Source organism: Leptodactylus fuscus, chromosome 6, assembly GCF_031893055.1.
Source record: "Leptodactylus fuscus isolate aLepFus1 chromosome 6, aLepFus1.hap2, whole genome shotgun sequence".
Classification (NCBI taxonomy): Eukaryota; Metazoa; Chordata; class Amphibia; order Anura; family Leptodactylidae; genus Leptodactylus; species Leptodactylus fuscus.
Window position 1 is genome coordinate 145,595,272 of NC_134270.1, and position 15,871 is coordinate 145,611,142.

The 15,871-nt window shown below is 41.6% G+C and overlaps 1 protein-coding gene across 2 annotated transcripts in view; it reads right to left on the bottom strand.

Annotated features, from left to right (window-relative positions):
- The window catches only part of DLGAP4 (DLG associated protein 4), a 166,183-nt gene that overhangs the window by 8,747 nt on the left and 141,565 nt on the right, over positions 1-15,871 (bottom strand). For both annotated transcript variants that reach the window (XM_075277536.1, XM_075277535.1), the window contains 4 exons: positions 13,027-13,379; positions 8,360-8,448; positions 6,382-6,755; positions 4,585-4,676 (listed from right to left, as the gene is read on the bottom strand). In XM_075277536.1, the coding sequence (XP_075133637.1) occupies positions 4,585-4,676; positions 6,382-6,755; positions 8,360-8,448; positions 13,027-13,379 (908 nt within the window). The remainder of the gene's footprint in view (positions 1-4,584; positions 4,677-6,381; positions 6,756-8,359; positions 8,449-13,026; positions 13,380-15,871) is intronic.

Here is a 15,871-nt window from a genome sequence, read left to right on the forward strand (position 1 = left end):
GAGGACTGCATATTCTGTCCCAGTCTATACAGCAAAGCTTTCAATTGAGCTACAGAAAGCAAGACATATGATCTAGTCACCAATGCAAAAACTGGAATATTATAGAGTTAAAGTTTTTCAGTGGATTTGATTTTCAGCACACAATGCTATCTAAAAAAAATAGCTGCCTGGGTAATATAACTTCAAGCATGCAAGGTGAAGCAATAAGATAAGATAATCCTTTAATAGTCCCACAGTGGGGAAATTTCAGATGCTGAAAATAGTAAAATAAAAAAAAAAATACTCAATATTCAAGCTTCATATTAATCCTATATGAAGGCTACATCTGTAAAGACGAAATTATATATATATATATATATATATATATATATATATATATATATATATATATATATGAAGAGCTCAACGGAAAAATGGCCTAAGTCCAAAAATCAATATTGTGAGAAAAACGAAGTTTAAAGTTTTAGCCTAAAGCAAACGGGCATTATTGTGGAATATATCTATCCAATGTAATCAGCTAATGAACACCGTTAATCCTAATCATAAATTGTATTATTAATTAAAAAAATTGCAGCTTCATGTATAAATATTATTTATTTAATATTATTAATTAATTACTACTATTATTAAACGATGAAGAATAATAATTACCTGCCTCCCTTTTCGGCGCTAAATATGTGCAAAAGTCGATTTAGAGCCTTTTAAACAATAAGACAAAGTTTTTACACTAATATAAACAACAGACCGGAAGTCACGATTTCAATGAAAAAAATGACCAACGAGAGTGAAGTAAGTAAGTTTGTATTGGACTTAGGCCATTATTCCATTGAATGTAAATTCTTCTGCATTGAAATATATGGACTTAGGTCATTAATCCTAGGTACCTTGTAAACCCAATGCATAGAACGAGGTACAAAGAAGCTTTCTAGGTAATAATTTGAAATATGACAAAATGTGGACTTAGGCCATTTTTCCGTTGAGCTCTTCATATATATATATATATATATATATATATATATATATATATATATATATATATATATATATATATATATATATACACACATATACACACACATACACACACACACACTATCCTCACACATCCCATTACATCATGGCCTGAACTGGACACCACATAAATATAAGGAAGTAAATGAATCCAACCAAATGAGCACAAGAAAAGCAGAAATAAGAGCTGTAATATCCTCTAGTACAAACACACGGATACGACCTATCAGATAACAATTTTACTATACTCTCATTGAACCCTTTTGGCATAACCCAGCCATTACAACATACTCTTCCACCCACATAGCCAACAAGCCTTTGGCCCAATCCACACTCCTACATTGCACTTCTAATGAAAATGTAAATCCCCTTAGTGGCTGAATAACCATTTTCCTGGAATCGTAGCCATAGCGCCTGACAAATCCCATAATCTTGCTGCCACTTTAAACATCTCATCTTTCTGGGAGGCGACAATGAATCTGGGAGATATTTAAAACAGACCCAAATTCTACATTTTTTTTTCTGCTCTTTATATCAGTTTCCAAGAAAAAACAAGAATTTACCTTTCAGTGAAATGCAAATGTTAGATTGGAATGAGAAAATATGTCCATACAGTATATCGGGGTCTGCATGTGGTTCAGGGACAAATCATAGGTTATCAGAACGTTACTTTAAAGGGGAACCCCACCTAAAATGTCAAATAGATGTGTCAGGCGATATCACTGACAGCGTCCGTGAGCTTAGACTTCAGCTGATTCCTCAAAGTGGGTAGAATACTGAAATTCTGGCAGTGGGCATATTATACTGAGCCCCACGGGAACATGTACGTGTTTACTAATGCCGCCACGCTCTTTATCAAAATCATGACTCGTCTCCATTAGGTTATGAAATGCATTGAGTATAACACCTCAAGGCCCATGTATTGCAAAAAAAAAAAAAAAAAAAAAAGGCGCCGCAGGAAAGAATGCGGCAACACATTGTGGATTTTCCGGCAATTTTTTACACAGGAAGTCCGCAGAATTTTCCTCTGCGAACCTTCTGTTTCCATTATACCTATAGGGAAACCACCAGCATTATCGTAGGTATAATTGACCTGATGCAATTCACAAAGTCACAGTGTGTCCATGCGTGTATTTTTCCACAATGTGTGTATAGCATTCTGCCATGGCCTAACTGCAGTGTTTATGCCACCGGTGTTTATAGGACAACTGCAGTGTTTATAGGACATACTCCTGAAGAAGCTAAGGGTATGTTCACACGGCCAAAAATGGATTCTGCGTGTGAACAACCCCCACGGCTAGCCGCAACAGAATGCCGATGTAATGCATTGGCATCCCATCGCGCCATTCCGCTCTGGATTAGGCCCGAATGAATGTGCCTAATTGGGAGGGAGTCTCGCGCCGCAGACGCCACGGCTGAATCATTTGTGGAATCCACGGCAAAATAGGGTATGTCGCTTCTTTTTTCCGCTATTAGTCAATGGGAGACGTTTTTGGCAGCGGATTCCATGTCAAAATCCACTGCCAAAAAACTCTGTGTGAACAGACCCTAATGCTCCCTTTTCCCTCCCAGTGTAGACATACTCATTGATCTCCAGCTCACAGTGATATTAGATCTATGAAAAAGCTCTCCTCCCCCTCCTCTATAACCCGACTGTTGTCAGACATAACGCTCCCACCATGTAATGTCCCTTTTTCACCATCAGATGGCAGAGTATTACAAGCAGACTAGAAGGAGAGGTGCAGGAGGAGAGGCGCAGGAAAGTATTTAGTATATAAGGGTATAAGGGGAAGGTATTATCCAAGTGATCCCACTCTTGTGTACGTCCCGCTATTCCCTCCATCATAACAATATGTTGTAAACTCAATATGGTATAGATCACCCTATCAAGTCACCGACCTGCAAAGCATTACAGAGAAACCAACCATTAGCATTCATCTAATTAGAAACATGTCCGACATTTTCTATTCTCGGGATGTGACCATCCAGGTCTCAGCATCTACTAATGTTCATACCCACATCCGCTCCACTTAGGCAGAAAAGGAAGGAATATCTAAAATGACTGAATCCAAGGTCAACAGTAATGCAACTGAATAATTCAGTCTGGCCAGAATTAAACTATAGGATCAATTATTCAAGAGGATGCAAGTCATAATAGATATTATGGGAAGGCCGTGGATCCCAGGGATGGACTGCAGACATACTTCGTGGCTACAGATTAACCCTTTTCTGCTCTGTGACCTTCTGTCTGTTTAAAGGGGCTATGCCACGAAAATTATTCATCCCCCATCAAGTTAAACAGCGCTACATCTATACGTATTGAAAAGATGTATCCACATCTATCGGATATTTATGGAATATCGTGTGCATATGCCATAAATGTCCGAGAGAGGAATACGTCTTTAATACAAAAGAAGAAATGTACATTGCAGCCTGATCACCATTTCCATTTCCATAGGCTTTACCTAAGACCATAATCACATAATATTTCAGCATTAGCATATAGACTTTTCTTCCTTTGATGTTCTTCACGCCATATTTTTTTTCATGTGCCGGAACACAATGAGGACGGAATGAAAGACTAATAGACCAATTCTGGATCCATTACACGCTTTGTTTTTCTACAGCTCAATGCAATTAGAGCCCATTCGCACGGTGAAATTTTGCGCTGATTTTAAAGGCAGCTTCAAAATCAACGCCAAACTCCGTCTTCAATGTACCTCCCATTGAAAACATGGACGCTGAAGAAATAAGTGTCCGCACAGATGCCGCACAAGACACTCCACCCATTAGGATTATCTGAGGCTTTGCAGCGGGTGAAAGCCGCAGTGGAAATGGAACAAGAATTTGAGGTGGCAGTGTCTGAAATTCCCCTTTCATTTCCGTTTTGTGAACTTACCCTTATAGTGTTGTGGTGTCATAAGTAAATCTGCCATACGGTTGAAGACACAGAGATACTCTCCTGAGACTAATGACACCATGTCATCCTGCGCAATGACATTGCTTAAAGGGATTTTCTGGACCAAATCGAGTTCCATACTGATGACCTATCCACAGGATCAGCCAGAAACTTTTAATGGTCCGGCGGTATATGCAGCACCGCAGCTCACCAGAACCACCTCTATGTAATGGAAGGGGCTGTTGGGCTGCTTCTACTACCTGAATCGGTGTGGTGTTGCAACCTTTGGTATCTAGAGCTGATCTGAGCAGGGTCTGTGTGTTGGACCCTGACAGATCACAGACTGATGACCTATCCTGTGGATAGCTCATCAGTATGAAAATTTGATTTGGATATCCCTTTAAGATGGCTATAAACCTTACACAGATGAAAGCCGCATGCTTCTTCTGACAGCTATTCCTTCCATCTCCATATACTTGGAGTATGCATGTGGGAAGGGAATAAGCTGCTGTCAGAGACCCCTGCTGTCTCCTATATGTAAAATCCAACATGTTGATCCCTCTATAAAATTGGGGTGCCTCCATATGAACAAAAAAAGCGTAAAACGACAAAAGTAATGATACTATGCACAGCACACAGGATGACTGCTCATTCATTTTATATGGATCGCTTACCAGGTTTTGCTCACACAGGCCACGAAACTGCTGGAACTTCTGTGACATCAGGAGCTGAGCGCTGCCAACAGCACTGAGAACCTTCCCAATCACTGCAAGCAGAAGGCAGAGGTCACCGTGAGCAAATATCAAGCGAGAAATGCGGATCTGGGACATGAATTAGCTTCTACTAAGCCAGATGGACTATTGGCACTATGTTCTCACAGACAAGAGAGCGACCGGGTCTGGGAATTATAGGTGATTGTGTACAGCCACAAAATATCGGCACATGCTCTTATCAACATAGGACATTTATAGAAGGAGAACCCTGAATTTGGAAGAACGGCTTAAAAAAATTAAAATCAAAAGCAAAATCATGGTAAATTTTGTAATAAAAAAATGCGGTAGCAGACTCATCTGCAAAGCAGATCTGTGAACTTAATAGGCTACCCCATGTAAGGACAGGATATTAAAAGGGTTGAATTTTCACACGGATGACTTATCCACAGAATGGTAGGTGATCTGTGAGGGGCCGACACCTGAACCCCGCACAGACCATCTATTGTAAAAGCCTGCAGGTGCCGAAAGCTCCTAAGACGCCATGTGCAATAATAGGAGGGGCACTGCAGATCACCTGGAACCACCACAGTGGATAGGGCTGCTGTTCTTCCCCTATTACTTGCATAGGATCTACGCTGCATGCACGCCCCATCCACTAGCAGCTTCTGACACCTAGAGGCTAATAGAATAGATGATCTGTGCAGGGTTCAGGTGTCAGATCGCATACTGATGACCAATTCTGTGCATAGGTCATCAGTATGAAAATTCGATGTGGAGCTGGACAACCCATTTAAGGATGCAAATCCACATTTTTAGTGGCCAAAATGGCACACAAATGTTAGGTTGTTGTGGCCATTAAAAATGAAGAAAGAATGCACTGGATAAATAGTTGATGGGGCAGATTTATCACACCTTGTAGGCCAGTTGTCAGGTGTACAAGGCATGAAAAACTTGAAAATTTTTGCACAACCTGGGTCTTTGCATAAAAAAGCACTTTCCTTTACCCATTTGTATCACCCTTCCCAATTTTCAGGTAGGGCAAGGAGCAGGGCCATCAGTCTTACCAGATTTTTTTTCACTATCAGTATGCCTTTTGGAGTATGGGAGGAAATCCACACAAAGACAGGGAGAACATACAAACTTCTTGCAGATGTTGTCCTTGGCAGGATTCAAACCCAGGACTCCAGCGCTGCAAGGCTGCAGTGCTAACCACTGAGCCACCGTGTTGCCCCAGTCCTACCAGATTTCTGACCAGTTACAGCTGATGCAGGATATATGATATGATATTTTCAATGCCAGTCTGTATAAATCAGCCCTGATGAGTCCAGTGAATTCATGAGCAGAGTGGCCCACTCTCTCTCCACCCCTTAGGGCAGTGACTGACATGTTTCTGTCTAGGCATAAATGGACAGCAGCCTGTAAGTTACTACAGAGAAGCTCTCTCCTCCTATATTATGCGTCCAGTGCTTTTGTTCACCTTTGTTTGTAGCCATACGATACATTTTTCTGTTCCCATAGCCTTAATATGTGGCTGTTACATGGGACAGGATACTAAGCTGACAGATCAAGTGAGCCCAACCAATAAGTAGTAAGATTTTCCTGCATCTATGAAGTCTGGCTCAATTTCACCCATTTATTTGGTGCTAATAGGACATCATTTCATGAGCTGAAGACATTGACTACCCAACATTCCTGCAAACTAGTAAATTATGTTCTGGATATATACAACCCATACAGAAATAACATTCCATGCAATACCTTCTTCACACAAGTTGTTATCGCCTGTTTCTCTTTGCATCTGTTTACACCAGCCCTCGAGCCTTTCTGTCTCGGCCTGCAACAACTTCAGGAACCAGTGTCCATCCCTGCGGCAAGCACCTGCCTGGGCAGGCTCAGTAGAAGGAGGAGAGGCTGCAGAGTCCAGCCAAGGGTCTGGAGGAGGAAGGGCAGAGGCCTCCGTTTCCCCACCATCTCCATAGGAGAGGTGCTTTTTGGGGAGGGGCACTGGAGGACCTGGGGTGGGTTGGCGAGGTGGTGGGCAGTCGGGAACACTTTTGTCTGATGAATTGCTGGGCTCTTGCGTATCAGAATCTGTCTCTTGCTTGGAGGTCATACTGCTCGATCGACTATTCCTATTGGCAAACAAGAAAAAAATTGTGTTAAGTTTTTGAATAAAAAAAACACAGGTCGAAAGATATAGATATAGAATTGTATCTGTGGAACATGATATTTATACAGACGCTGATAAGAAAGGAACCCATTACAAAATAAAAATGTGGGCTCTGCGTCCTGGTGCTAGTCTTTGCCATGCAGGTATCTCAAACCAGTGGAAGGTCAGTAATGGTCGCCAATGCACCTGTAGCTGCCATGGTTCTATCTCAACACCTGAAGTAAGTCATGGCTGTGCAGCAGCTGCCTGGCATCACTAACCGTGACAACCTGTCCAGCTTTCCCAGCACCCTACCAAATCATTGGTTACACAGTGCTAGCGCGTTGCAAATCTGGTGATAAAGGTTTAGAGGGAGATGTAACTTCCTGTTTCCTCTTCCATCATCTCTATAATATATAAGGAGGTGGAGATCTACTTAATACACTGTCCAGCTACTTTATACTCCAGGTAAATGTGCTACGCCGAGTGCCAGGATCGCTGAAATGTTCCTTATATATTCTTCATGTATGCACGGGAGGCCATAAACAATGAATTCACCTTGTCTGCACTGCCACATTGACCGTCTAAGCAAATGTAGAGAATCGGAGAACAAGTAAACAAATAGGCATAAAATGATAAGATTATATATTTACATATGCCAACACCCGCCCATACTGGGTATTATAACAAGTTCTAGTTAATGGCCAGGAATAGTTTTACCCTTCCACACAGATGGCAGCTGATCCTGATATGTCAAATGAAACAACAGGAACGCAAAAATTGTAACACAAGGAAAGTATCGTGAACAAACATTGTAAGGACGCTAAGACAAGCAGTGCATTGTGTATCTTTTATGTTACACAAAAATAATATATAGAAATAAATAAAATAAAAATGAACATTTGTTGGCAGTGCATCACCGTGTGTAAACAGATATGTGCTGCCGACAAACAATGGAACTGTATAGGGGTTAAACATTCGCTTTAGCATTCTCCTGACAAATCACTTACATCAGCCAGCAAAATAGGCTGATGCAAACAAATACCAATCGACGTGTTATATTGTTGACAGACGCTTGTCCTCCCCTGCATCAATCTGTGTATTAGGGACTTTATATGCCTGTTGTTCATTATTTTACTCCCTATTATTGTGGATACCAGGACCAGACTGCTTGGTAAAGGAGGTCTTGCTTTTCCAGACTTTATCAGATTGAGTTAAAGGCAAACCCAATGGCAGATTTTGTAGCTGGACCCAAAATACCAAATGCACCTTGAAAAACTTTCAGCCGCTGGCAGATAAAATTCCAGCTCCCGTTCACTTCAATGGAGATTTGGGTGAATCCGCCTACAGATAGTTTCTTTTTACCGCTAGTTGATTTTTTTTTTTTTTCAGCTAGTGGAAAATGAAGTATCTGCCTCCTCCCCCCCTTCCCCATTGAAATAAATGGGGACATAATTTTTGCATTAAATTTCACTGCAAAAATTCCACCATGTAAACTTACCCGAACAGTTTTATAACTTTAGGTAATAACAGATGACAGATATACAATGAATATAATGACAGATCTAGAGACGGATTCAAGTTTACCTCCACTCTTCTTCCACTTGGACTCCAATGGACTGAAATTTGGCGGGAGGGGGCGGCTCGGGAACAGGCACTGGTTGTATGCTATCCACCTGTATGAAATAGATATAGAAATGGGATTACAATCAAAAATGATAGGGATATAAAGATAAGAATTAATGAATTTGTTATAGTTATCAAATACATATACATTATATATATATATATATATATATATATATATATATATATATATATATATTATATACACACATACATATACACTGTGCATTGGAATATACTACATACGTTTGTATGGAATAGCATCGTCTACTACACTACCTCATACCAGAAAAAGAAATGTTTCTAAACTATGAAAGCCTATTAGTGACATATTCCATTGTTTGACTATACATCCCACTGACAGGCAAATAATGAGATACCTCACTAACACGCTCCCATTGTGACAGTGTTCCAGAAGGTAGACCTACATCATGAAGGACAATGTAGAGTCTAGTGAAAACAAGGCGATAGATTGCAAGCTGTTCGGTTTCTTAAATTCAGCCATATTCTCTGAACTGTTCATTGATCCAGACTCCTAGCATCAAAGTCCCTATCTCTATGTGGACTATAGTCCTGTACAATAGGTGTGTCTTCAGTGCCGGACATCAGTCACATGGGGAGGCAGGAACTCCTAGAATTGTACATGGCTATGATGTTGGGAGTCCAGGTTCCTATTCATTGTCGGTGATTCATGGATCAAACATGGCTGTCTGAAACCGACCTTACATCTACTGTTCCAGCGTTCAGAAGCGATTAGTCAGATTAGATCTTTTCCTTAATGCTTGAAAAGACCTAAACCATCTTGAAAGCTTGCATCTTTAATCTATGCAGTTAGCCAATAAAAGGATCACTTATCTCTACATTGTGCCGCCTACCCATGATGGTTTACAAAGTACAACGCTCTACCGCATTTACCGATGGGATGGTAAGAAGAGAATTACCAACACCAATGTGAAACCAAGTACCAAGTGTGTGATTCTGGTACTCCTGTGAAGGTATCAGAAAGGTAGAAAAAACATTTCTAAGCATCTATATATAGCATGACATGTGACTGCCATCATTTATCTGGATATTACTCTTGATCAGGGTGCCCCTCACCAAATGGTTCAGGGATCATGACAGTGACCTCAGTGTATTTTAGTAGCATGCATGTATTGGACAAGTGGACTAGTGGGTGTCCAACCACAGGTTCATCAGCACAGAGACCTCAGGTCTCCCCCTTACTCACATCTACAAGACAGTCTATAGCTGCTCCACTTCTAGCCAAAGACGTAAGGGTTGGGGTGGAGATGTACCAAGAGTCCCTGTTCCAGCAATAAGTGCATACTCCAGCGGTCAAACCCCACCAATATAGCATTTGGACACGTGACAATTTCATCCGATCAGAATACCCCTGTAAGCCTAGAACCCATTGCTCAAGTACATTAAACCCCCAAGACGATAATCACATGGTTTTGAACCTATTAAGAAGATAGGGACCCTTTGTCCTACATGTACAACAGGTGGAAAACCTACAGTGTAGACTGTTCACTCACTTATGTCTACAGCAACTCAACACTGCGGACTGAGAATGACTTACCGCTCCCTAAAAGAAGGCTGTCCCTGTCTGAGCTAAAGGGCTCATAAAGGGTTAAAAATTAAAAGCAGCAATGCTCACGTCGCCAATCCCCTACTGCTCGTGTTCCAATGCTTAGTAGGTCCCCAGTGGATGATGCGTGTCACTATGGAGAAAGAAGCAAAACCAGAGACCAGCAGGTACCTGGTAAGTGCTGAAATGGGAACAGAGGGATATCGGTAATATGACTATTGCCGTCTCTCTTCCCTGTTGGACATTCCCCCTTAAAAGTGAGTGAAGTCATTCTCTGTTCACGTTGAGTTGCTGTGGATATAAAATAGCAAACAATCTAGATCAGACTCTCCCATGGGTGCCATGGACATACGTCAAGGGTGCCAAAACACTCCAGTGGGAAGATGGCCGCATGTCTGGATTCAACTCAGTATACTGCATGGGGGTATACAAAGGGAGCGTAGTGATGGTGAACTTACTGTGGGTGGTAGGTGATGGTATAAAGGTGGGGGTGGTTGGGTGGAAATGTATGTATAATATACGACACTGAGCTTTGAGGTTTCCTTCATGAGGTTCATTAAAAATTGCATGTATTTTTGATGCCGTTTTTGGGGAGGTTCTCTAATTTTACAAAATAAAGTAAATTATTTCACATATTTCAGCTATAAATTCAAAACTACTGTTCTGTCTTAAAATTTATTTAATAAGGGAGTCCCAAATTTTCAGGGAGTCCGAAAGATTTGTGAAACGCTGGCCTAGATCATAGGTTTTTTTTTTTAATCTGTTGTACATGTAAAACAGAGAATCCACCTCTCGATTCTCGTTCTCTGTGCCATGTATATTCACATGAAACAAACAGGTTCAGTTCTTACAGCAGGAAACAAATCTGTGCTATAAAAGTGACAATCATTGCTCGGAGCCAGAAATCTGCTCGGAGCAGTTGTCACTTCCATTCCTTCGCGCCGCGGTGAAGAGCACTTATGTTTGTGCTTGGCATCAACTGCGAAACATCACAGGCCCAACATTTCAGGACCCTTTTTGTACCCAACAGCTGCAGTTCTACATTGACTTTATTGTTTTGTAGGATATGGGTGGAACAAGTTCCTCTATGAAAATAGATTTATTCTCACAGACAGCAATTACTTTAATGAACACTTCCATCTTTTTCCCACGGTGTTCTCGCTGCACTGTAATAAAGTACCTTTAATTGAAAGGCGCAGGCATTGTGGGAATTATACCATGGATTCACACGTCAAGTGATCTCACATAGAAGTAGAAAACCTTTGTGTGAAAACAGTGTATACTCCCTCAGATATAGGAGCAGGTAAGTTACTAAGTGCATACTGTATCATTTTCTGCTTCACTGAGTAGTATGGATCAAAGTATAACCACCGTACACAATATAAATTCACTTATGACAAATTATGGGGTATCCAGGATCAGAGATATATGACTGCTTTCCTTCAAAGCAGCGACAGGTTACGGGTGGTATTGTAGCTCAGCCCCATTCACTTATTAGGGCTGAACTGCAATACCAGACACAACCCATGGACAGGTGTGGCAGCAGCGTCCAACCCTTTTAAAGGGATAGTTTGGTTTCCACAAGACAAGAGGAAACCCACATAATCATCAATGACCTAAGACCAACATCCTCTTATTATCAGAACCTCCCACGCTCGTATACAAGACTTCTCCCAAGCTGCACCACTTCTCTGGAATGCTCTACCCCGGACAATCGGATTAACTCCCAATTTCTACAGCTTCAAGCGCAAACTAAAGACACATCTTTTCAGACAGGCCTATCACGATTCCTAATGTAAACCCTTCTGTACTGTAATTAGAATTCCTAAAACAAACCCTCCTCTGTTCCCACTCCCATATTACCCTACATGATATGATGCCATTTCAGGATAACTTTATATGTCCAGGCACCAGCTGCATGTTAAAGGACACAACTGGTGACGGCTCATATCATACAGTCTTAGGTTTGTGTAATGACAGTAACCTCTATTACAGAATTGTCTGATCACTGTATAAGCAATGCTACCTCCGATATCACCCCTGCTACCGCTTGTGTCACCCCCTCTACCTCAAAAATCAGCAGGGCCCTCAGTCCATTGAGTGAAGTGACTATTTCTTTGTAATGTATCTCTTTGTCTGTACTTGAACCCTACAAATTGTACTGTACTGCGGAAAATGTTGGCGCAAAAAAAATATATTATTATTATACTGAAAACTCTTTATTTTCCTTGCAGCACCACAGTAGGGAAGGTAGATGCTGGAAAGGAGTGGCTAAAAAAAAAAAATCAGGTGATAAAATCACCACTCCTAAAAGGAAGAAGAAGAAGAAGCATGAAGTTGGACATTTTGCCCCTTCGTTCTTATCAACTCTATGAGTGAGTGGTCTAGGGATTCATAGAAAGACCATAAGCTATGAATCCAGGCACTACTCTACAAGGAAAATTGAGTAAAGCCTATCACAGAGGAAAGGGCACAGCGCTCAACTGAATCTTCATTTTAGCAATCGGTGGGGTATCAGCGCCCGGACCCTCACTTCTGTTTGTAAAATAGGTACAATTTTTTAAAAACTCAAAATACACCAACATGACCTAATAGGACCAACAGGAAAGTCGCTACACTAGAAATACTATGTATTAACCTGCAGATCCATTGTAAGCTGCTATTTATGGCAGCCTGCACTCTGTTAATGGAGTTCACATTACAGGTTACTGTGAAGCAGCACGCATCTCCTGATGGACCTGTAGGCTGAGACTTCCCCAAAGCTCTGCAGGTTATTATTGGATCATGTGGCTAATGGGATTGATTCCAATAATAACATTAAGTAAGACAATTTCTGTAGATATAATTCCCTAAGCTAATGATAGGTTTAACTTCCTTTTCACTTACGGTGTTCCTGAATGTTCCTGTGTGTTATATCTATAGGTCTATAGGGTGGAAGGATGGATATAAGTAACCAGGTTGAGTTAATTGCAATAGTTAAAAAAAGCAAAAGTTCCCAAGGAGAATCTGGTGACAAAAATATCGCAAGTTCTAGACTCACCTGAATTCCAATGGAGGACAGTTTGCGTTTTGGGAGGGGTTCGGGGGCACGCGGCTCTTCTTTGATGCTTTTTACGGCTGCATTTTTTGGGGGTATCTCAGGAGGGATTTGCCTGATTGGAGTTGGGGGGCCAATGCGGGTTACACTTGGTGCCCGGGTGCTTTCAAGGCTCTCAGTGGAGGTGCTGAGCCCTGACTGGCTGTTGCCTTCACTCTGCCCCTCCTGTGCATCCAGGTAAGAGTCCTGGGCAGATTCAGTACTACTTTGTACAGTCACAGATATAAAGGGTTTGGAGGTGGTGCGAGGGGGTACAGGTGGGGGGGTCTTCTTGTAACCCACCAGACAAGAGGAGCCTGTGAGAATAGAGAAGAAACCATGTTAACATGGGTGAAACAGTCATGATCAGCATGTGAACAGATAGCGCTGAAAGTTAGTACTAATAACATCCAATAACCAAAACCTAATAGTGTTTGCATCGGTTTACTACGCGATACCTAGTATTCTAGTTTTATCGCACCATCAAGTCAATTTTGCACCCCATTCCTAATAATGCCACTGATGGTACCCATTTCTATAAAGCTTTAAGTGGCATTCCTGACATTCACCCTCAGAAACCTGGGAATCATAGTATTACGGTATACATCTACCGTACGTGCAGGAAATGTCTGCAACCGTGCACCCTAATGGTTATAAAGTATGATGAAGTGTTCTCTCAGCCATGTCAAGTGTAACTATGGCACCCTGTAATGCCACCTTCATTTATACATCTGGGACTTGGCGATAAAGGGCTCAGAATATGGAAATATTACTGCTGAAAGGCTCTCAGGGTAATCCTAGACAGACATAGATCAGGGGGTTTAAGGCTCTCGCAATACACAGACATCAATGCATACGGCAATCTCAATGTCCCTATAAGGATCACAGCTAGAAGGCACAAGGTTCTGCAATGAATTACGACACCATAGGAGACAGGAGTATACGGAGAATGGAAAAACTGAAGCGTTTACCAGCAGGGAGAGACCTAAAGGGGAAAAAAATTTGGAATCCTTTCTTGGAATGCAACCTAGTCTATTAAAATACTCAGACACAATTCACACGCTGCAACTAGGGATACACGTAATAATCAAAACAGACAGCGACGTATGTGCTCAAGAAAGCCGCCACGCAACATAGCAGAGGCTGTACAATAGGCATACATGCTGCATACCAGACACATAGTATTACATTCCAGGCAGTGCACACATGCAGACACACACCCAGCACAGACACTTGCAGGGATTAGTGTCTGACTCCGCATCCTGATCGCTTCCCTTGATGTCTGACCTACATTTCCTGCACACATCAGCCGGTGACATATTCAGGACTACGAATTCTGCTCAAAGCAACAACCCAACTCTGCTTAAACTCATATTAGAAACGCAAGCGGGGGGGATAGTCAATTATTTACCATCATAAGAATTCTGTCAATGTGCGCAGGCTGTCCGAAAAATCATGGCTTAAAAAAAAAAACAAGTGGAGAGCGGAGTCGGATATACTTTATAGGGATTGTCCAATGCTGATAAACCTTTACGTATGCACTAATAGGGAATATGGGTGTCATAAAGGGGGCGCATGCTCAGCTATGGCAGACCTGGCCCCTCCGTCTGGTACAATGGCATGTGGACATGATGCGGCCCGTGCTTATTTTTGGGTCGTGTGCGGTCAATGGTTGTGGACCGTGCTTATTTTTGGGTCGTGTGTGGTCAATGGTTGCGGACCGTGCTTATTTTTGGGTCATGTACGGTCCATGGTTGCGGACTGTGCTTATTCATGGGTCATGTGCGCTCCAAGGTTGATTAATATATCACATCCTTGAAAAGTGTTTTTTTTTTTTTTAATTAAATTTTATATAATTTTTTTATGTTTTCGGGTCTGTAAAAAAACAGGCAGAACACAGTTGGCATCCGTGATTTTCTTGGGCCTGTACACTTGTGGCCATTAAATTCTCGTGTGAACATACAGAGAAATCGCACATTCGCAGAACGCGTACATGTGAATAAAACCTAACTCAACAAATGTTCTACAAATGGATGCCCCGCTGCAAATGCCCATATCAGCTTTCTGTCGGCGGCTTCACAGCCAGCACCCAGCGCATCATCGGACTACCATGCCAAGCTCGTGGCAACCCGTTGCGTGTTATCCAAGATATTCTATTTACAGTCTGTCCTTATTCCAAGTGCATTGGGGGCCAACGAAAGGGTACAATACAGCTATTAAGCAATTTATCTAAATTTTAACTCTAAGGGTGCATTCACACTGAGTAAACGCTAGCTTATTTTGTAGAGTAAAATTACACTTGTAAATTTTGCTATCCCATTGACTTCAATGACATTTTACAGGCGTATTTTTACAGGCGTATTTTTTACAGGCGTATTTTTTACAGGCGTATTTTTTACAGGCGTATTTTTACACTTGTAAAAAAATATCATTGAAGTCAATGGGATAGCAAAATTTACAAGTGTAATTTTACTCTACAAAATAAGCTAGCGTTTACTCAGTGTGAATGCACCCTAAAGGTGTTATACCAAATGAAGGCCATCAGTGAAGGTGTGGTGGGCTGTCACCTTTGCAGGATCCTTGCCGTTTATCAGAAAGAAGGGGCTGGGGCGTTCGTCGGAGCAATGTGGCACCTTCATTATATAGCGGGAAGCCATACAGTACATAGGATTGTGAATGGACTGGTACAATAGACAGAGCCATGCTCATATATATGGAACAATATGTGGGTACAGAGTAAATACATGCCCCTTATGAACGTCAACGGTCGTGGGTTGAGACATTAGTGGCCTATCCTAAGGCAAGCCCA